We start from the raw sequence: 24,110 nt of genomic DNA on the forward strand, positions 1-24,110 counted from the left end.
CTGTGTAATCACTTGTCAGCTGATTCATGATTAATAATTCTATAGTCTGATTTTTACTCTAATATTGGCGTATGAAGGAGGCTCCTTTTTCCTTTTATACTAGTAGTTCTGTGAACAGTAGACCTCACGCAGTACTCTCATCCACAAGTACCTGATTGAAACTGTAGACCTTATGGAAATACAGTAATAGACTGACTTCTCCACACATCTGTGTAATCACTTGTCAGCTGATTTATGATGAATAATTCTATAGTCTGATTTTTACTCTAATATTGGCGTATGAAGGAGGCTCCTTTTTCCTTTAATATTATCCTTTAAATAAAAAATTTCCAAAAACCTTGTATATACGTCGACGCGCAATTATAAAAGGAACATACCAGTCAAATTTCATGAAAATCTATTACCGCGTTTCGCTGTAAATGCGCAACTTATAAACATCTGAACATTCAAACTTTTTATCATCCACAGATAAGACGAAAGTCTCAACTGTTCCAGCCAAGGATGAATTATCCTTTTAATGTCGTTCAGCGAGTTTTCCCAGGGATGAGACCTAGTGCAATCGAATCTTTATATATATATTTTTTTCACTTTTTGTGTAGTTGAGAAGTTGATATCGTGGTAATTATTCATATTGAATGAAAAAGACTAAGAAATTGTCAAAAAACACTGATTTATTGATAGTTAGAAAGACCGGTTTCGGTTATTACACCATTGTCAATCTCTGATGAACTAAAACTAAATACAAGAGCAGCAGAATTTATACTAGTAGGCGAGTACTGCTATTGGTCGAGGGCATGAACGCCTGCCATTGGCCTAGCTAGACAGTCTCCTCCCACTCAACGGTGTGACACAATGGTGGCTTAAGCAACAGAATCGCCATGATAATAAAAATTTTATCATGGCGATTCTGTCACACCGTTGAGGGGGAGGAGACTGTCTAGCTAGGCCAATGACAGGCGTTCATGCCCTCGACCAATAGCAGTTGGCCTACTCGCCTACTAGTATGAATTCTGCTGCTCTTGTATTTAGTTTTAGTTCATCAGAGATTGACAATGGTGTAATAACCGAAACCGGTCTTTCTAATTATCAATAAATCAGTGGTTTTTTGACAATTTCTTAGTCTTTTTCATTCAATATGAATAATTACCACAATATCAACTTCTCAACTATACAAAAAGTGATATATATATATAAAGATATATAAAGATTCGATTGCACTAGGTCTCATCCCTGGGAAAACTCGCTGAACGACATTAAAAGGATAATTCATCCTTGGCTGGAACAGCTGAGACTATCGTCTCATCTGTGGATGATAAAAGTGAGCGAGTGATTCTGTGGAAAATCAAAATATCGCATCCCCGAAATTCATATTTAAGCTGGCCTTTCTAATTATCAATAAATCAGTGGTTTTTTGACAATTTCTTAGTCTTTTTCATTCAAGAATCTTTATATCATAAATCTACTATGTTTCAAATTTCGTGTAAATCGTTAGAGCCGTTTTCGAGATCCGTTGAACATAAATAAACAGATAACCAGATAAAAATAAAAATATAAACAGATATACAGAAATTGCTCGCTTAATATAATAGGATATGTAAAGAATGACCACGAGAAACATTGAGGGCGGTTTCCGAGCTCGTGATTTAGCCAAGTTCTAAACTTTAAACAGCTGTAGTCAGAAAATTGGCTTCCGAAACGGGGCGTAGTCGCAGGTTTCATGATAATCTTTATTCCCTCATTTCCATAATTAGAAACGGGTTTCCTTGACAAAATTAAACATTCCTAAATAATTCAAAATAGCTGGAGCTTTACACTATTTTCTCTTAATTTTATTTTGTGTTCAATTATCGAAATTCAATTGACCGAGCGAAGTGAGGTCTAAGATTCAAGACGACGGTTTGGCATTTTTCTTAATGTTTAAATGTTGCGCATTTACGGCGAAACGCGGTAATAGATTTTCATGAAATTTGACAGGTATGTTCCTTTTCAAATTGCGCGTCGACGTATATACTAGGTTTTTGGAAATTTTGCATTTCAAGGATAATATTTAAGGGAAAAGAAGCCACCTTCATGCGCCAATATTGGAGTAAAAATCAGACTATAGAATTATTCATCATAAATCAGCTGACAAGTGATTACACAGATGTGTGTAGAAGCCAGTCTATTGCTGTATTTCCATAAGGTCTATAGTTTCAATCAGGTACTTGTGGATGAGAATACTGCGTGAGGTCTACTGTTCACAGAACTACTAGTATAAAAGGAAACAGGAGCCACCTTCATACGCCAATATTGGAGTAAAAATCAGACTATAGAATGATTCATCATAAATCAGCTGATAAGTGATTACACAGATGTGTGGAGAAGCCAGTCCATTGCTGTATTTTCATAAGGTCTTTAGTTTCAATCAGGTACTTGTGGATGAGAATACTGCGTGAGGTCTACTGTTCACAGAACTACTAGTAGGTTTATAATATAACAATTCGATTGAACTAGGTCTCATCCCTGAAGGACATTAAAAGGATAATTATCAATCATCCTTAGAAAAACAGCTGATAATGATTATTTCGTCGTCTGTTGGTGATGGAAGTGAGTGAGCGAGTTCATGTGTGTGGGACTGTGTCAAAATTATGACTCAGCTGTTGAACTTTTGTAATCATTCAATCAGGTACTTAGTGCCGGTTGCAATAAAATCAGGTTATTTTCAATCATGGTTAATTCCAGTAGATCCATATTTTGAAATGATCTTCTCTGATTTGGTTCACGTGAAGTTAATCAGGATTAAAATCTAACCTGCTTTTGTGCAACTGGGCCTTTGTGAGGAAAATTTCTGCCTTCCCTTTGGAAATTAATCTCAATTCACTGTGATTAGATAGAACATTTCTGTATGAATTTTATTATAATTTCTTCTTCCATAATACATTTTTTATGCTTTTGTACTCCAGATATCGGTCCCTGTTCACAGGGACTACTGTCTACTGTTCACAGAACTACTAGTAATCATTGCGTCATACAACCTGATCGCTCATCGGACGACACCATTACACATAGACTTAAGTCTTAAGGCTCATTTTCAGCTCAATTAGGCTTAACCATAGAGAAACAATAGCGTAAGTAGATATCCCATGGTATAGAGCGTTTGTGTCGTAACTTTTACTGTTATCTCAAGCTGATTAGGCTCCTGTCGATTATTGTCGAATTCTACTGTTTTGACCAGGTAAGAGTGTGTGAACGGCACAATATGAGAGACCACCAGCGTCATAAAGCTTCACAGGAAAGAACTATGTGGACTATCAGCTTGAGATAACAGTAAAAGTTGCGACATAAACGCCCTATACCATGGGATATCCACTTACGCTATTGTTTCTCTATGGTTAAGCCTAATTGAGCCGAAAATGAGCCTTAAGACTTCAGTCTATGTGTAATGGTGTCGTCCGATGAGCGATCAGGTTGTATGACGCAATGATTACTAGTAGTTCTTTGAACAGTAGACCTCACGCAGTATTCTCATCCACAAGTACCTGATTGTAACTATAGACCTTATGGAAATACAGCAATAGACTGGCTTCTCCACACATCTGTGTAATCACTTGTCAGCTGATTTATGATGAATAATTCTATAGTCTGATTTTTACACCAATATTGGCGTATGAAGGAGGCTCCTTTTTCCTTTTATACTAGTAGTTCTGTGAACAGTAGACCTCACGCAGTATTCTCATCTACAAGTACCTGATTGGAACTATAGACCTTAATGGAAATACAGCAATAGACTGGCTTCTCCACACATCTGTACTTAAGCTATTGTTTCTCTATGGCTTAACTAATATATTCAGGCGAGGTGTGACCTTCCCGCAAGGGACTCCCCACCAACAAAAGCCATGGGAATTTACATTTTGTCCGAAATAGGTTGAATCTTGCAGTTTTTCACTTCACAAAAATTTATTGAAAATGTTTGATTTGCAGGAATATCCCTGGAGACTGAGAAGACGGAAGCTGGAACAACTAGTAAACTGCTTGTGACGAAAGCATCATTGACAGATTCGGGGAACTACACATGTGTCCCATCCAATGCCAAACCTGCATCAGTCTACGTGCATGTACTCAATGGTATGTACATAATTTGAATGGATTAAAGGTATTTGATTGATTGATTGAGTACTTTATTTATGTAGATCACAATATATACTGTCTTATACACTTATATACAATAGCTTACAATACATCAAAATTATAGATGAATTTACATGATATAGACTAAGAAAATAATTATTGAACTGTATATGATATGAAAAGCAATTTGTAATTTATAATAACTATAGATAATAATTATATTGTTATGCATGTACATAAATTGGCGGAGCTTTGGACATATCAATGTCCATTCTTCGGAAAGAATATTAAAAATATCCTCCCCACTAACTCTCTACCAAAATTTGGGAGAGGAATAGCACAAGGTTACCTTATTTTTTCTCTCCCTGTCATTTTGATGATGTACTTATAGAATCAATCATTGAAGAATAGTCCGGGTCCGGTAGCTTTGCCTATTGGCTGAGGTCCACTAGACTACAATACTACCCGTTCAAAAACATCCAACATTTTTGAAAATGTATCTTTCCATAAGCTACAGATGCTCTTTTGTATCTTGTCAAAAGCAACGTGTTGCATCCGAAAAGATACACAGGGAGCTTTAATATATCTTCCCATAAGCAACAGATGCTCTTATGTATCTTCTCAAAAGCAACGTGTTGCATCCGAAAAGATACAAGGAGCTTTAATGTATCTTCCCATAAGCAACAGATGCTCTTATGTATCTTCTCAAAAGCAACGTGTTGCATTCAATTTCAATTTCAATCAATTTTATTGGTAAATAATTTTTTACAATGTTGGGTCCTGCTAAACCCATGGGTTTTTCAGCAGGTGCCATATCAAAACAAAATTTTCACAACTTTAAATTAAAATAAAGTACAAATAAAATAAAATTAGGCTATTTATCGTGAATACAAGAAATGAAAAAAAAAGGAATTACAATAATAATGAGAAAATAAAAAAGAACATAATAATCAGAAATAAAAGTAATAGAGTTAATAAATAACATTATTATAAGCATGGTAAATAAGGAGTTAATTAAGAACTGAAAGGAAGGAGGAATAAAGTAGGAAGTATTTTATACAATATTAATATTACTAGATTATTAATTAGTCGTTCAGGCTGGCAGCAAAGACTTTACAACATATATATAATAATTTAAAACCAGCGGAATAGGCTATTTGAAATATGAAAAAGAAAATTCATCATACGCGGGCCTATTAGAAATTATTATTCAAATAATGATAATAAATATTTATTGTTTATTTCAGAATTTAGAGTACTATTATCACTGTGTTTTATTCTGAATCCGAAAAGATACAAGGAGCTTTAATGTATCTTTCCATAAGCGACAGATGCTATTTTGTATTTTCTCAAAAGCAACGTGTTGCATCCGAAAATAAACACAAGGAGCTTCAATGTATCTTCCCATAAGCAACAGATGCTCTCTTGTATCTCCTCAAAAGCAACATGTTGCATCCGAAAAGATACAAGGAGTTTTAATGTATCTTTCTATAAGCAACAGATGCTCTTATGTATCTTCTCAAAAGCAACGTGTTGCACTCGAAAAGAAATACAAGGAGCTCTAATGTATCTTTCCATAAGCAACAGATGCTCTTTTGTATCTTCTCGAAAGCAACATGTTGCATTCGAAAAATACACTAGTAGCTTTTTGGAGCTATGTCATCTCAGAACAACACAACCTATCAGCTGACAATTGTTCACCATGCACTTTCGATTGTTGGTGATAGGCCTACATTGCAATACAATAGATTTTTATTCTGTTTTATTGTAACAGCGGGTCTTCAGAAGCATTACCTTAGTCACAATCTAAAATATAATAAAAAAAAGACCTGGCTTATAAACGTAGGGGATAGAAAATTCATGTTGCCAATTTATCAATTTGTTCGTTTCTGTATCAGGTGAGCATCCTGCCGCTATGCAGCATGGAGAGCATAGCGCTGGCTACAGGCTGGTCGCTCTCACTCTCACACTCTTCATTGCGTCATCTGTGATTATGATCAGCTGATTCACCCTGCTCTGTCTCTGTCTCTGTTAGACAGAGCAATACAACCAAGAAAAAAAGATAAGAAGATATGTCACGGTTTGTACAATCCATTCAAAGTTGGGAAGTTCTGTATCAATTAATGGTGTTGTGTATCAAGTTGAGATGATACTGTATCATATTGTGGTGATACTGTATCGTTTGTTGTGATACTGTATCATTTAAGGTGATGTGTATACCTTAGAAAAAAGGTAGAGAAGATATGCCATGGTTTGTACAATTCATTCAAAGTTGAGAAGTTCTGTATCAAATTATGGTGTTGTGTATCATATTTTGTTAATACTGTATCATGTGTTGTGATACTGTATCATATTGAGATGGAACTGTATCATATTGAGGTGATACCATAGAGAGAAATGATAGCATAAGAAGACATGCAATGGTTTGTAGAATTCATTCAAAGTTAGGAGGTTATGTATCAAATTATGGTGTTGTGTATCAATTTGAGATAATACTGTATCATATTGTGGTGATAATGTGTCATTTGTTGTGATACTCTATCAATCAAGGTGATGGAGATACCTTAGAGAAAAGATAGCATAAGAAGATATGCCATGATTTGTACAATCTATATACAAAGTTAAGAAGTTCTGTATCAAATTATGGTGTTGGGTTTCATGTTGAGATGATACTGTAGCATATTGTGATGATACTGTATCATTTTGTGGTGATAGCATATAAGATGATAGCCTATGCCATGGTTTGTGAAACTCATTCAAAGATTGGAAGTTTTGTATCAAATTATGGTAATGTTCATAAAGTTGAGATGATACTGTATCATATTGTGTTGATACTGTATCATGTGTAGTGATATGCCATGGTGTTGGACCGTTATGTTGCAAATGTGAGTGTTAACTGAAGCCGATAGTCCTAGTAGTTGTTTTTGGTGAAGCTATGTGACGCTGGTAGTCTCTCATACTGTGCCCTTCTTACACTCTTACACTCCCAACAACACACTAATAATAGACAGTGTATAGGGTGTCTATGTTGCAAATGTGAGTGATAACTGAAGCCGATAGTCCTAGTAGTTGTTTTTGGTGAAGCTATGTGACGCTGGTAGTCTCTCATACTGTGCCCTTCTTACACTCTTACACTCCCAACACACACTAATAATAGACAGTGTATAGGGTGTCTATGTTGCAAATGTGAGTGTTAACTGAAGCCGATAGTCCTAGTAGTTGTTTTTGGTGAAGCTATGTGACGCTGGTAGTCTCTCATACTGTGCCCTTCTTACACTCTTACACTCCCAACAACACACTAATAATAGACAGTGTATAGGGTGTCTATGTTGCAAATGTGAGTGTTAACTGAAGCCGATAGTCCTAGTAGTTGTTTTTGGTGAAGCTATGTGACGCTGGTAGTCTCTCATACTGTGCCCTTCTTACACTCTTACACTCCCAACAACACACTAATAATAGACAGTGTATAGGGTGTCTATGTTGCAAATGTGAGTGATAACTGAAGCCGATAGTCCTAGTAGTTGTTTTTGGTGAAGCTATGTGACGCTGGTAGTCTCTCATATTGTGCCCTTCTCACACTCTTACACTCCCAACAACACACTAATAATAGACAGTGTATAGGGTGTCTATGTTGCAAATGTGAGTGTTAACTGAAGCCGATAGTCCTAGTAGTTGTTTTTGGTGAAGCTATGTGACGCTGGTAGTCTCTCATACTGTGCCCTTCTTACACTCTTACACTCCCAACAACACACTAATAATAGACAGTGTATAGGTGTCTATGTTGCAAATGTGAGTGATAACTGAAGCCGATAGTCCTAGTAGTTGTTTTTGGTGAAGCTATGTGACGCTGGTAGTCTCTCATATTGTGCCCTTCTCACACTCTTACACTCCCAACAACACACTAATAATAGACAGTGTATAGGGTGTCTATGTTGCAAATGTGAGTGATAACTGAAGCCGATAGTCCTAGTAGTTGTTTTTGGTGAAGCTATGTGACGCTGGTAGTCTCTCATATTGTGCCCTTCTCACACTCTTACACTCCCAACAACACACTAATAATAGACAGTGTATAGGGTGTCTATGTTGCAAATGTGAGTGATAACTGAAGCCGATAGTCCTAGTAGTTGTTTTTGGTGAAGCTATGTGACGCTGGTAGTCTCTCATATTGTGCCCTTCTCACACTCTTACACTCCCAACAACACACTAATAATAGACAGTAGCATAGCCACCTCTCATACAAGACCCCGGCCTACGATATTGCAACGTCGTAGTGTAGGCCTAGACCCTAATACATGATTGATGAAAAAAATTAAAAAAATACCAGCTGATCTTTTTCACCAATCATCTATATATATAAAAGCGAAATGGCACTCACTCACTGACTGACTGACTGACTGACTGACTCACTCACTCACTCACTCACACAATCGCAGAACTAAAAATCTACCGGACCAAAAACGTTCAAATTTGGTAGGTATGTTCAGTTGGCCCTTTAGAGGCGCACTAAGAAATCTTTTGGCAATATTTTAACTGTAAGGGAGGTTTTTAAGGGTTTAAAGTTCGTCTTTTAGCATGTATATTCTTCTTCTCCCAATCTCTTAATTATAATTGAAATTTCCATATCATACTATGTTACTTTAGAACTATAATCTAGATAGAGTACCTCCTCGAAACAGTTGTTAACTGGCAACTAAATTAATAATTTTGTCAGGTTGGCATTGAGTTGAGTTGACTTTGTTAGGTTGGCACCAAGTTGAAGATTTAAATGCATCGCGGAAAAATTGATTGGGCACTGCTACTTCAATCCTGGGAATATTATATTACTAGCCGTCAGGCTCGCTTCGCTCGCCATATCCGTTTAGCTAGACGTTTAGTCTGGACCCCCGACTGGATTGTCCTAACATATGATAAAAATACTCAATTGAAAAATGCAGGCGAGCGAAGCGAGCCTGCTGACCTCATTTCTGGACGATCCAGTCGGGGGTCCAGGGGGCGGAGCCCCCTGGCTAGACGGATATGGCGAGCGAAGCGAGTCTGACGGCTAGTTTATTATATTCTAGGCCTACACTACGACGTTGCAATATCGTAAGCCGGGGCCTTGTATTAGAGGTGGCTATGACAGTAGACGACAGTAATCGGCTTGAGTTAACGAGTAACTTTGGGCATGAACGACCTTTACCATGGGATATCTTCTTATGCTATTTTTTATCTATGGCTAGATGGCTTGACAGAACAACGAGTAAAGGAAGAGACAAAATTCTAACAAGAAAAAAATGTTATCATTGGTGTTTTGGTGTTAAATGTTGTTGAATCAATGTTTCAATATGTTAAGAAAAGTGATAAATTTGTCTGGAGACCAAGAGGTGTAGCCTAGATATTACAGTACAAGTCCCGTAGCTTTGCTTCCATGCCTTTGAAACAGCATAATAATTATATAGGCAAGGTATGGTCCGCGGGGTAATATTCACGTCTTTCCAAAAAACATCAGGCTTCAGAAACCCTAGATCCCTAGATGGAGGAAGCTTCCTTCAAGTATAAAAAGGAGCTTCAATGTATCTTTTCATAAGCAACAGATGCTCTTTTGTATCTACTCAAAAGCAACGTGTTGCATCCGAAAAGATACACAAGGAGCTCTAATGTATCTTTCCAGAAACAACAGATGCTCCTTTGTATCATCTCAAAAGCAACGTGTTGCATCCGGAAAATACACAAGGAGCTTTAATGTATCTTTTCATAGGCAACAGATGCTCTTTTGTATCTACTAAACAGCAATGGGTTGCATCTTGAAAGAAACACAATGAGCTTCAATGTATCTTCCATAAGCAACTGATACTCTTATGTATCTTCTCAAAAGCAACGTGTTGCATCTTAAAAGAAACACAAGGAGCTCTAATGTATCTTTCCATAAGCAACAGATGCTCTTTTGTATCTACTTGAAATCAACGTGTTGCATCCGAAAAGATACACAAGGAGCTCTAATGTATCTTTCCATAAGCAACTGATACTCTTTTGTATCTACTAAACAGCAATGGGTTGCATCTTGAAAGAAACACAATGAGCTCTAATGTATCTTTCCATAAGCAACAGATGGTCTTTTGTATCCTCTCAAAAGCAACGTGTAGCATCTGAAAAGAAACACAGGGATCTTTAATATATTATCTTCTCATAAGCGACAGATGCTCTTTTTTATCTACTCAAAAGCAACGTGTTGCATCTTAAAAGAAACACAATGAGCGTCAATGTATATTTCCATAAGCAACAGATGTTCTTTTGTATCCTCTCAAAAGCAACGTGATGTATCCGGAAAAAACACAAGGAGCTTCAATGTATCTCTCCATAAGCAACAGATGCTCTTTTGTATCTACTCAAAAGCAACGTGTAGCATCCGAAAAGATACACAATGAGCTTCAATATATTATCTTCTCATAAGCGACAGATGCTCTCTTGAATCTTCTCAAAAGCAACGTGTTGCATCCGAAAATATACACAAGAAGCTTCAATGTATCTTTCCATAAGCAACAGAGGCTCTCTTGTATCCTCTCAAAAGCAACGTGTAGCATCCGAAAAGAAACACAGGGATCTTTAATATATTATCTTCTCATAAGCGACAGATGCTCTTTTGTATCCTCTCAAAAGCAACGTGTAGCATCCGAAAAGAAACACAGGGATCTTTAATATATTATCTTCTCATAAGCAACAGATGCTCTTTTGTATCTTCTAAACAGCAATGGGTTGCAGCTTAAAGGAAACACATTGAGCTCCAATGTATCTTTCCATAAGCAACAGATGCTCTTTTGTATCTTCTAAACAGCAATGGATTGCATCCGAAAAGAAAAACAATGAGCTTCAATGTATCTTTCCATAAGCAACAGATGCTCTTTTGTATCTTCTAAACAGCAATGGGTTGCATCTTGAAAGAAACACAATGAGCTTCAATGTATCTTTCCATAAGCAACAGATGCTCTTTTGTATCTTCTAAACAGCAATAGGTTGCATCTTAAAGGAAACAATGAGCTCTGATCTATCTTCCCATAAGCAACAAATGCTCTTTTGTATCCTCTCAAAAGCACCGTGATGATTCCGGAAAGATATACAAGGAGTGATAAATATGCGCCTGATATCTATCAAAATAACTTTTCTGGTAGCAAAATTAATAGAGGACCAGGTAGGCTGAGTCCTGAATACAACTCGTCCTACCAAAACAATAGGTAATGCGAATAATTGCAAAATCAAGTAGTGAATAATTGTTATTTTTATTGTTGAATTAATTGTGATGTAAGTTTCAAAATACATAAGTTGAATGTGATGCCAATTGTAAAGACTTTCAAATTGTGAAGAAACAAATTCAAAAAATAAAATGATTTTGTATTCAAAATTTTGAATATTATTCAATGTCCTGAAATTACGAACTCTTTGATTGCCTTTTGTAGGCACAGCTCATAAGTAAGATAAATCTATATAAGTAAATGAACAATAGCAGTATGAATGATAATGAATGAATGAAAATAGACAGATGAATGAATAAGAATGGATGATATTACAAATTTATGATGAATATACAATTACTCAACCTGAGTATCTTGAGGATGTCGAAAGCTGTCGAAGATTGTAGGCATTTGTAAGAAATGCTCCGGCAATGGAAATCATCATCACCATACCGGCCAGAGAGTGGGAGGGTATATGTAACCCCAAAGTGGAATGCTAAATTGCACAGTCGACCAAGTGAGTGGGAGGGTATATGGAACCCCAAAGTGGATGCAATTTCGACTGTCAATAGAGACTGCAGACCTTTATCGGTAGATTCGATCGTAGGTAGAATTGTAGAACAGATTCGGTAGCAGATTGATTCGAGAGATGTAGAGAGAATGATTGAGTTTCCCAAAATCCAAACTGTGGACAGAGGAAAAGAAAATACCCTACGGTAAGAAAATATGTTGACTGTAGCAACAGCGCTCTGAACTACACAGAGTTCAGAGTACAAAGAGTTTGAAAACAAGAATATGAAATAAAGATTTGTAGAAACATCAAGCAATCTTGATGATCTTGGAATTTTGCAGAAATGCAATGGAATCAAAATGCTAAATTGACATTTTTTTAAAAAGATTGAAATAGATGAACAATGTAAAATTGGAAAGAGCTTTAAACTAAATTCTAAAAATTGAGTTCAGAAAAGCGTGTTCAAATGGAAAGTGAGGTTACACCTACCAGAAGTTTGAGATTCAAACACAATCCGTGAAGACATACAAGTTGTTTGATTGAATTAGGCCAATATTTATCGCAAATATGCCAATGAAACATGAAAGTACTGAATATTCAGCTGGAATAAAATTCAAATTCGAAAATTGAAAACAAGAGCTGGCCAATTCCCACATTCCGGAATTGAGTTGAAACAAAGAAGCAGCACACCAGCGCCACACAAGCCGAGTGGAGCAAAACCTACCTACAACGATTTCCGCAAGTGAGAAATGCAAGAATAAAGATACAAAACACAAATATTATTCAAAAGCAAGTGAAAAGGACAAATTTGAAATTAATCAAATAATACTAGACAACAAATTGAAATTAATCAAATAATACTAGACAACAAATTGAAATTATTACAAAGATACAAATACTGAAAACAATGCAGACTAAATCTGCCAAACGTTGGCTATACTGGCAACGCGCTAAGTTCAAAAATCAAGGATGATGCAAATTGAGTTTTAACAAGGAGCTTTTTGGAGTTATGTCCTTTAAGCACAACACAGCCATCAGCTGACTTTCGTTCAACAAGCTCTTTCCATTGTTGGTGATACGTTGCAACTCTCTCATTCATGAAGAATCTCTGTGTGTAGGGAGCTTCCTCCATCTAGGGATCTAGGGTCTCTGAAGCCTGATGCTTTTGCAAAACCGTGAATATTACCCTGCCAACCATACCTTTCCTAAAATCACCGGGGCATAGCTACAGAATGAATCTTGTAAGTTTATTATTTTTTATATTATGAAAACTGGATGAAAACAAAGTTCTTGTGATAACTGTGTTAGAAAGAGAAGAATAAATGTATAAAAAATAAGTTATCGGAGTGAGACAACAATTTAATTGTGATAGAAATAAAAAACTCTTATAAATTAGCAAGATAATAGATTTTCGAGTCAAACTGTGAACCCTAAAAATGACTCAATAATATAGAAAACGTTATAAAAATGAGAGAAAAATATTATATAAATAAAACAATCATAAATTATGTGTTATCTTATTGTAAGGGGGCTCAATGAGTTCATTTTCAGAGACGTGTGTATAATAAAGATTAATAATATAGGCTAATTCTTTTGGTGAAAATATATTCTCACAAAAGAAAGAACGTTTTGTAAAAATCGATTATCGTTTTTGTTTTTATTGTAAATTATTGCTGTTAGTGATGTAAATCTATGAAATTTATATTTCTATTGTGGAAAACTTTTCTATCACTAATTTTTTATGTAAGTAGAGATTCCTCTGCTAAATTTTTCCTACTGGATATGATTTCTAGTTTTTATTAAAATGTAGAGTATTATGTTCCACAGAAATATTCTGAATAATTTGTAGGTATGGTGAAAGGTAGGTAAGGCTGGAACAATATTATTATTTTTACAAATTTTCATAAATTCCAATATTATCGAATTTTTTTAATTTAGAAACTCTTTAGTTGTTCTCATTTACCACATACAATATTGGACCATATGAATAAAACCAAAGCATATGCTCATGAGCATGAGCATGGAGCATAAGGTTTTGCTCATGAGCATTAGGTAGAAGCATTTGCTCATTTTTATATGAATAAACCTTTATTCCTTTACACCCTCTAAGCTTCACCTTATACTCTTACATTATGCTCCTGAACTCTGGAGCAAATGCTCATGTATTTTAAAAAATTTTCATCAGCTGATTCGACTTACTTTGTTTTTATAGCTCACGGAAGCGCTAAATATGCAAGTAGGAGACACCGCTTGTGTTTGCGTCGTCTGCTCTGTTTTCTATCCATTAATTGAGTTTTAGGTTAGTTGAGTTTAGAATTTTGAAATAATAGCGTAAAAAATGTCATCTCTACAATAATCTTCAGCATAATCTTAGATCAATAGCCTTCTTATAATCGTCTACACTCTCATCTTCTTAAATGCCTATTTCCTATTTTGTGATGGCTATCTTTATATCAGATAGCTACGGTATATTTTGTATGTATTCTTTTGTAGGAATAATAGTGATATATATCATGGTTGAATCTGAAAGAGTTTTATAGTTATCAACTATTGGTTGTGATCGTATCTGGTATAGTTTCCTCTTCCTCATACGAATTAGTTGAGCCATTTTACTATGATCAAAAGATGAAAAGCTGCTCTAGACTAGACTCACCTTTTTTGAAGCAATTTTGCTTCAAAAGTTGAGCAAATGCTGTAGTTTATTCATACAATTTTGAGTATAAGCTTTTACATTTGAGTTGATAATGCTCAAACAATTTTTTTGATGAGCATGAGCAAAAGGTTTTGCTCACGTTTATTAATAGAAAATGAAGCAAATGCTCCATATTTTAGAAGTATAAGCAAATGCTCAACTTTATTCTTATGGTCCAATGTAACATGAACTAAATATGTTTGAATGACTTCATTTTCAATAATAAAAAACTATATACCGTACTTTCAATTGATTTTGAAATTTTAACTGAAATTAAATTATCTGTCAAAATTAGTTCCAAGTTCCCTATACTTTTTTGAAATATATCTACCTTATTATCTTCTCCTTTATATAGGGCTACTCTTGAATGTAAAGAAAGATAGAAATATGACTAAATAAAGATTGTGAATAAACACAATTTAAAAAAAGTACTTGAGCTGGGTTTACACCAAAGTTATCAACAAAATGTTAATAACTTAATCATTATAGATTTTATTGGATTGATCATAACTCATCATACACATGATGAACATATGTGTTTGTCAAGTTCCAATCAATCTAATAAAATCTATAAGGATTAAGCTATCAACATTTTGTTAATAGCTTTGGTGTAAACCCAACTTTAGATTTCTATTTTTATTTACAACCTTATTATTTATTTCATCTTCCTTTCACTTGTGAATGTATCTTTCCATAAGCAACAGATATGCTATTCTGTATCTTCTCAAATGCAACGTGTTGCATCCGAAAAGATACACGAGAAGCTTCAATGTATCTTTCAATTAGCAACAGATGCTCTTTTGTATCTTCTCAAAAGGAACGTCTTGCATCCGAAAAGATACACAAGGAGCGTCAATGTATCTTTCAATTAGCAACAGATGCTCTTCTGTATCTTCTCAAATGCAACCTGTTGCATCCGGAAAGATACACAAGGAACTTCAATATATCTTCCAATTAGCAACAGATGCTCTTTTGTATCTTCTCAAAAGGAACGTCTTGCATCCGAAAAGATACACAAGGAGCGTCAATATATCTTTCCATAAGCAATAACAGATGCTTTTCTGTATTTTCTCAAAAGCAACGTGTTGCATCCGAAAAGATACACAGGAAGCTTCAATATATCTTTCCATAAGCAACAGATGCTCTCTTGTATCCTCTCAAAAGCAACGTTTTGCATCTGAAAAGATACACAAGAAGCTGGAATGTATCTTCTAAAATGCAGCGTGTTGCATCCAAAAAGATACACAAGGATCTTCAATGTGTATCTTTCCATAAGCAACTGATGCTCTTCTGTATCTTCTCAAAAGCAACGTGCTGCATCCGAAAAGATACACAAGAAGCTTCAATGTATCTTTCCATAAGCAACAGATACTCTTCTGTATCATCTCAAAGCAACGTGTTGCATCCAAAAACATACACAAGGATCTTTAATCTATCTTTCCATGACCAACAGATGCTCTTCTGTATCTTCTCAGGAGCAACATGTTGCATACACAAGAAGCTGGAATGTATCTTCTAAAATGCAGCATGTTGCATCCAAAAAGATACACAAGAAGCTTCAATGTATCTTTCAATTAGCAACAGATGTTCTTTTGTATCTTCTCAAAAGGAACGTCTTGCATCCGAAAAGATACACAACAAGCTTCAATGTATCTTTCCATAAACAACAGATGCTCGTCTGTATCATCTCAAAAGCAACGTGTTGCATCCAAAAAGATACACAAGAATCTTTAATCTATCTTTCCATGACCAACAGATGCTCTTTTATATCTTCTCAAAAGCAACGTGCTGCATCCAAAAAGATACACAAGAAGCTTCAATGTATCTTCCCATAAGCAACAAATGCTCTTCTGTATCTTCTCAAAAGCAACGTGTTGCATCCGAAAGATACATAAGAGGCGTTTTGTAAAATATATCTACTTAGATATTGTTTATTTCATATTCATTTTACTTGTTACCACTTCTTGTTAGTAAAGAAATATAAATGTGAAATTCATTATTGTAAATATTTGTAAATAAAACGATGTACTAATAATGTAGATCTCACAATGTCTTTGATCTTTTTTGGAGATAAAAAATTTTAAAGGTCATGCGTCTCAATTTTTTCTAATGTTCAACCTTTAAGAACGACAACTGTTGACCAGTATTCAAATCGTTCCAGCGTAGTTAGTGAGGTCCACGTTATAATGGCAGTGGAGAAAGATAGCAGAACAACGTTGCCGATCCTCTGTCTTGTCAATGCCTTCTATAGAAGGTAGCTGATACAGGTTCATTGATGTAATATTAACTGTTCATTCTCGTTTAAAATGATCAACTATTGACCGAGCGAAGTGAGGTCTAAGATTCAAGTCGACGGTTTGGCATTTCTCTAAATGCTTAAATGTTTATATGTTGCGCATTTACGGAGAAACGCGGTAATAGATTTTCATAAAATTTGAGAGGTATGTTCCTTTTTTAATTGGGCGTCGACGTATATACAAGGTTTTTGGAAATTTTGCATTTCAAGGATAATATAAAAGGAAAAAGGAGCCTCCTTCATACGCCAATATTAGAGTAAAAATCAGACTATAGAATTATTCATCATAGATCAGCTGACAAGTGATTACACAGATGTGTGGAGAAGCCAGTCTATTGCTGTATTTCCATAAGGTCTATAGTTTCAATCAGGTAATTGTGGATGAGAATTCTGCGTGAGGTCTACTGTTCACAGAACTATTAGTATTTTATTAAGCAAGAAATTATATTTTGCAATAATTTCATAATGAATTTTCATAATTAGGAGGAAATATTTTGTTAATTAATTCTACATTGTTAAAAGACGATCTGGAAACAGAGCAAAGCGAGAAAAAGATAGCGCTATCTGCTTTGTTGAATGATAGACAAGGATAGCAATACCATTGCTTATCAAACACTGCCATTATAACGTGGACCTCACTATAGTTTCTACTTTTGACTTGCTAGCCTCAAGTCGTTCGTTGTCCGTATGTGAATTCGTTTGTATGTTCTACGATAACCTTGGAATGCTTTCACATCAATCAACTTTGAGTTTTCAAAACATATATTCTTTGAACCCTTATTATACAGATCGGTTTTGTTGGTCAATAAAACAATAAAATCTACTTATTCCTATAGTGAGGTCCACGTTATAATGGCAGTGTTTGATCAGCAATGGTATTGTGCTATCCTTGTCTATCATTCAACAAAGCTGATAGCGGTATCTCGTTCTCGCTTACCTCTGTTGCCAGATCGTCTTTTAACAATGTAGAATTAATAATTAATTAACAAAATATTTCATCTTTACTATGAAATTATTGAAAAAATTAATTTCTCGCTCAATAAAGTATAATTGATTATTTTAAACGAGAATGAACAGTTAATATTACATCAATAAACCTGTATCAGCTACCGTCTATAGAAGGCATTGACAAGACAGGATCGGCAGAGTTGTTACCCTACATTTATATATAACTAGCTGTCAGGCTCGCTTCGCTCGCCATATCCGTCTGGCCAGGGAGCTCCGACCCCTGGACCCCCGATTGGATCGTCCGGAAATGAGATCAGCGGGCTCGCTTCGCTCGCCTGCATTTTTCATTTTAGCATACTTCATTCCATTAGAAAGTCAAAAAACTGAGAAAACGCAGAAAAGCTGAGAAAAACGTTGGAAAAACGCTGATTTTGGGCGTATCTTTGATGAAATATTAAAGTCACCTCATCACAAAATTTTTAGATCCTAGCTGAACCTCTACACAAAATTTGGAAATTTTCTGTCAATTACTTGATGAAATAACTGAGAAAACGCAAAAAACCGCTAATTTCGGGTGTATCTTTGACGTTATTTCAAATTCCTTCTAACACAACATTATTAAACCCCAGGTGACCTTCTGTAGTAAATTTGAACATTATTTCTGTTCATTTGTTCTCGATAAAGCTGAGAAAACGCTGGAAAAACGCAGATTTCGGGCATATCTTTGGATTTTTTTCAAATCCGTTCTTAGTGCGCCTCTAAAGGGCTAACTTAACATACCTACCAAATTTGAACGTTTTTGGTCCGGTAGATTCTAAGTTCTGCGAGTGAGTCAGTGAGTCAGTCAGTCAGTGAGTCAGTCAGTGAGTGAGTGCCATTTCGCTTTTATATAAATTATTGATTATTTTAAACGAGAATGAACAGTTAACAAGGCAGTATCGCCAGAATAAACCTGTATCAGCTACCGTCTATAGAAGGCATTGACAAGACAGGATCGGCAGAGTTGTTGCCCTACATTTATATGTAATAAAATATTGAATGAAAAGACTAAGAAATTGTCAAAAACCACAGATTTATTGATAGGTTATCAATAAATACCTACTTAGTTTATCAGAGATTGACAATGGTGTATAATAACCGAAACCGGTCTTTCTAAGTATCAATAAATCTGTGGTTTTTGTCAATTTCTTAGTCTTTTTCATTCAATATGAATAATTACCACAATATCAACTTCTCAACTACACAAAAAGTATAATAAAATACTATATAAAAATAATAAACTATCTAACAATACTAATAAAATGTATTATTCTTCCTATTTTTATATTTTTCCACTGCCATTATAACGTGGACCTCAATATAGAATGAACGGTTAATATTACATCAATAAACCTGTATCAGCTACCGTCTATAGAAGGCATTGACAAGACAGAGGATCGGCAACGTTGTTCTGCTATCTTTCTCCACTGCCGTTATAACCTAGACCTCTCTATAGTTACGTTTCTTGCTTGATAAAATATAATTGATTATTTTAAACGAGAGTGAACAGTTAATATTACATCAATAAACCTGTATCAGCTACCGTCTGTAGAAGGCATTGACAAGACAGAGGATCGGCAACGTTGTTCTCCTATCTTTCTCCACTGCCATTATAACGTGGACCTCACTCTACTTTTTGTAAGTATGAAAGTATAACAGTTTTAAAGTGAATAGAGATAAAATTCGCAATGATTTATCACCAGTAGTTCTGTGAACAGTAGACCTCGCGCAGTTATAAACCACAGCTTCTTCTAATAATGTCCATCAGAGTAAATTGCTAGATTCTGTCCTAGCAGAAGAACTGGCTTATACACGTAGGGGATAGGAAATTCACGAATGACGCATCATCACGTCTCAACTACTCAACTGATTAACTTTAAATTTTCCACATAGATTCTTAATTTACCGAGGATGGTTATAGGCATATTTTCAATCCTCAAAGATTTCAGTAGGTGAAGTTTTCAGTTCATATAGTTTTTAATTTATCCAGTTCATTGAAACAAGCTTGCAGAGTTTTAAACTTTGCTTGAGAGTGAATAGATAAAATAGTGTATTCAACGGTTTGAATATTATAGGCCTATTTAAAATTCTTCGAGTACCTACGTCAAGTTTTTACTATCCTTGCCCTATTACCATAGGTAAGGAAAGTTGCTTTCCGAAAAAATTGAGGTTCCCCAATTTCAAAATTTCTATACGTTTCAAGGTCCCCTGAATCCAAAAAAGTGGTTTTTGGGTATTGGTCTGTATGTGTGTGTGTGTGTGTGTATGAGTACACGATATCTCATCTCCCAATTAACAGAATGACTTGAAATTTGGAACTTAAGGTCCTTACACTGTAAGGATCCGACACGAACAATTTCGATCAAATGCAATTCAAGATGGCGACTAAAATGGCGAAAATGTTGTCTTTTCGCGATTTTCTCGAAAACGGCTCCAACGATCTTAATCAAATTTATACATAAAATATTCATTGATAAGCTCTATCAACTGCCACAAGTCTCATATCTGTAAAAATTCGAGGAGCTCCCCCCATCCATGCAATGTTTGATTTTAGATTCCCAATTATCAGGCCTCAGATACAATTTGAACAAGAAATTTCAAGTGGAAAAGATTGAGCATGAAAATCTCTACAGTTAATATTTATTAATATTTTCACCTAAAATTGAAAATAAGCTCGAAATTCCAGAAAATGTGATTATTCAATTTGCAAACTGTTGCGGCAACTGTTGATTCTATTAAATCATTCACTATGAAGAGATAGCAGACTTCGTGTGTCTCCAGCATTATTGTCCTGTCACCAGCTGGCTTGGATCTTTGAATATAGTCGACTTGAGATGCGCGTGAACACTAGCGTCAGGTGAAAATTTCATAACGGCAAGGAATGTTGTGTGAGTGCGCCACACCAGATTTTTAAACGTGCCCTTGCGGAGCACGGGTTACCTGCTAGGTCCAAATAAAAAAGGTCATTAACAAAAATGAAAAATTTATTGAATAAAAATCATTACAAATTATCAATCAACTCATGTGGAATATACAAAACACACTTTATAAGTAAGATAAGTCTTAGAAAGTCTTAAGTAGTGTAGACAAGTCTTATAAAGATTAAGCATTATTTTAAGTACTTATTTATGGCAAAAGTTTACTTTCATACTAGAATAATCTTAACATGTCTTTTAAAGACTAATATCATAATACCTCCACTTAATTTATTTCCAAGGCTCAACTGACACTTAGGCGACTCAGGTGGAGAAGAGACTGGACTCTAGTGGAGAGCATGTGTTTCCAAATGGTGACACTCAGACCAGTCGATTCTAGTCTCCGCGACGTCACCATTTGGAAACACATGCTCTCCACTAGAGTCCAGTCTCTTCTCCACCCGAGTCGTGTTAGGGTAGACACACACCCTTTAGTCAAGACAAGACTAGTCACGTTTAGTCACAAAACTTCACATAGTTGCTTATGAAGCAACACAAACCGATTAGTCACTGGAATTAGACATGTCTTCATAAGCAACTATGAGAAGTATTGTGACTAAACGTGTCTTGTCTTGACTAACTGGGTTGTATCATAGAGAAACAATAGCATAAGTAGATATCCCATGGTATAGGGCGTTTATGTCGCAACTTTTACTCTTATCTCAAGCTGATAGTCCACGTAGTTATTTCCTGTGAAGCTTTATGACGCTGGTAGTCTCTCATATTGTGCCGTTCATACACTCTTACCCCAACAAAACAGTGAAAATCGACAGTAATCGGCTTGAGATAACAGTAAAAGTTGCGACATAAACGCCCTATACCATGGGATAACTACTTATGCTATTGTTTCTCCATGGTTGTGTCTACCCTAATATGACTCAGGTGGAGAAGAGACTGGACTCTAGTGGAGAGCATGTGTTTTGAAATGGTGACGTCGCGGAGACTAGAATCGACTGGTCTGAGTGTCACCATTTGGAAACACATGCTCTCCACTAGAGTCCAGTCTCTTCTCCACCTGAGTCGCCTAAGTGTCAGTTGAACCTTAATTCTATTTATTATAATTTTTTTATAAAAAATGGCAGCTAATAATGTATAAAATATAGGTATTATCTTTTGTATATAAATTTCACTAGAATTATTGTCATTCCTAATATCACAATACAATAAATTTTTATATATTATATAATAAAATATTTTGATTACCTTTTTATCAAACTAATGGACAATTATCATAGCCACCTCTAATACAAGGCCCCGGCCTTCGAAATTGCAACGTCGCAGTGTAGGCCTAGAATCCAATACATGATTGGTGAAATAGTATATTTCGCACCTAGAGCAGAAAATGAGATTTTTCCGGCTCGAAATCTGTTTTCAAGTCCGAGGCCGTAGGCCGAGGACTAGGAAAGATTGAGAGCCAGAAAAACATTTTTCCCCATGGTGCGAACGCTATTTTTCACCACACACAAAAATAAACAATATAATTATGAGAATAGTTGTTTACTAAGCACTTCCGAAAGCAGAAGTGGAGGGTGATAGCTCTAGCAAATCTGAGGTAATCTGAATATCAGGAAATTGTCCAAGTATTTTTATTTTTTATTCTGATTTGTCTAAATAGCCTAAAAGATGATGTTCAATTATGTGGGAGGTTGAGTTTATACTTTTTTATTCTTTCAAATGACAATAAGATGATATTATTATAAATGTTCCAATTATTGAATAATGAACACAAATAATGAAAAGTTTTTTGATCAGCTGTTTTTTGATCACCTTTCTTAGTTCCATGTTAGTGGCTGGAAAGGGCACTCTTTCCGGCCTAGGCCGGAAAGAAACCTGTTCTGACGTCAGACGAGAGTCGTCTGCAAACAATGTCTTTCAGATCTACTTAGGGACTGGAAAACAGCTGCTTTCTGTGCAGTGTGGGGAAAAAGATTTTAAAAATACCAGCTGAACTTTTTCACTAATCATTTATTAGATTCTAAGGCCTACACTGCGACGTTGCAATATCGTAGGACAGGGTCTTGTATTAGAGGTAGCTATGACGATATAGACAAGCACCAGACAATTTTATTGAATTATTCATTGATTAATTATTTCAATAACGGGCTAACACAATACAATATTATTGCAATTTTGATAGATCGATTGAAAAACAAGAAAAACTGAACACAAATTCTCAAAATGTTTGCAAATCTCAAAAAAATTAACCGACAAGAAAGTCCAACCTCACGCTTCAAATGTGATAATAATTCATGATCAAGTGATTTTAGATACAATAAATAAAATAAAATGAAACAAATCTTGGGAAAATAATAAACAGCATAAATTCTGCTGCTCTTGTATCTAGTTTATCAGGGATTGACAATGGTGTAACAACCGAAACACGTCTTTCTAACTATCAATAAATCTGTGGTTTTTGACAATTTCTTAGTCTTTTTATTTAATATGAATAATTACTACAATATCAACTTCTCAACTGCACATAAAGTAAATTATATTTTAGTAAACCATAAATTAATGTTTAATAATTTCCTAATGAGTTTTCATAACTAATATAACATAAACTTATTTTTCTACAACTGGGCGTAAAGAAAGAATTTACATACTCAATTCTCCTCGTAAAACAGCTTATTTCTGAGGAGAATCTACTTTTTCGCTCGCTAACCATCTGCGCATGCGCAGTAGATTTTCTTCACGTTTGCAAATCATTCGCGCATGCGCAGAAGAGTTTCTTTACACTCCCTAATCAGCTGATGATAAGCAGCTCGCCAAAAGACAAACCACTCTCGGTCAGATCTTAACCTAAAAAGTCGGTAGTTGTACCGATTCTACAGCCATGATGGATATCAGTGTAGACGAATTATTATTATAAACTCCGCCAGATATAAGTGATTTAACAGGTTTGTGCAGTTGTAGAAAAAATGTTGTATGTAATTCGCACGTAATGCTTCTTTATTACTCTTGCAAAATTATCACGTGATAAATGTTTTGCGCGAGCGATAAAGTCGCGCATTACGCTCTTAATACATAAATATCTATTATAGCATCTATGTTATGGCACCTTATAACTAGGCTATAATATTATGAACTGGCTGAAAAATAATACTACAGAATATAATAAAACGAAATTAATAACAAAAGAACTAAAAATACTTGAGAATAAAGCCAAAACAATAATATCAATTGAACAAAAATCATGTGATTTTAGAAATTTTGCCCTAGGGTATCTATACTATAAAATCATACTGATATGTGGGAAATCGCCTCAATTTATATTTGAAAAAAAATCTAGCTTTTCTTCCTTATCTTTTCCTGTCTCTTCATCTTCCCCTTCTGATTT

General features: G+C 35.2%; 1 protein-coding gene across 1 annotated transcript in view; it reads left to right on the plus strand.

Moving 5' to 3' along the window:
- LOC111059596 (hemicentin-1) overlaps positions 1–6,444 on the plus strand; it is a 434,222-nt gene extending 427,778 nt beyond the window's left edge. Inside the window, exons 7-8 of the mRNA XM_039435906.1 lie at positions 3,961–4,104; positions 6,006–6,444. Coding sequence (XP_039291840.1) covers positions 3,961–4,104; positions 6,006–6,112 — 251 coding nt within the window. The 3' untranslated portion in view covers positions 6,113–6,444. The remainder of the gene's footprint in view (positions 1–3,960; positions 4,105–6,005) is intronic.
- The last annotated feature ends 17,666 nt before the right edge of the window (positions 6,445–24,110 follow it).

Source organism: Nilaparvata lugens, chromosome 9, assembly GCF_014356525.2.
Source record: "Nilaparvata lugens isolate BPH chromosome 9, ASM1435652v1, whole genome shotgun sequence".
NCBI lineage: Eukaryota > Metazoa > Arthropoda > Insecta > Hemiptera > Delphacidae > Nilaparvata > Nilaparvata lugens.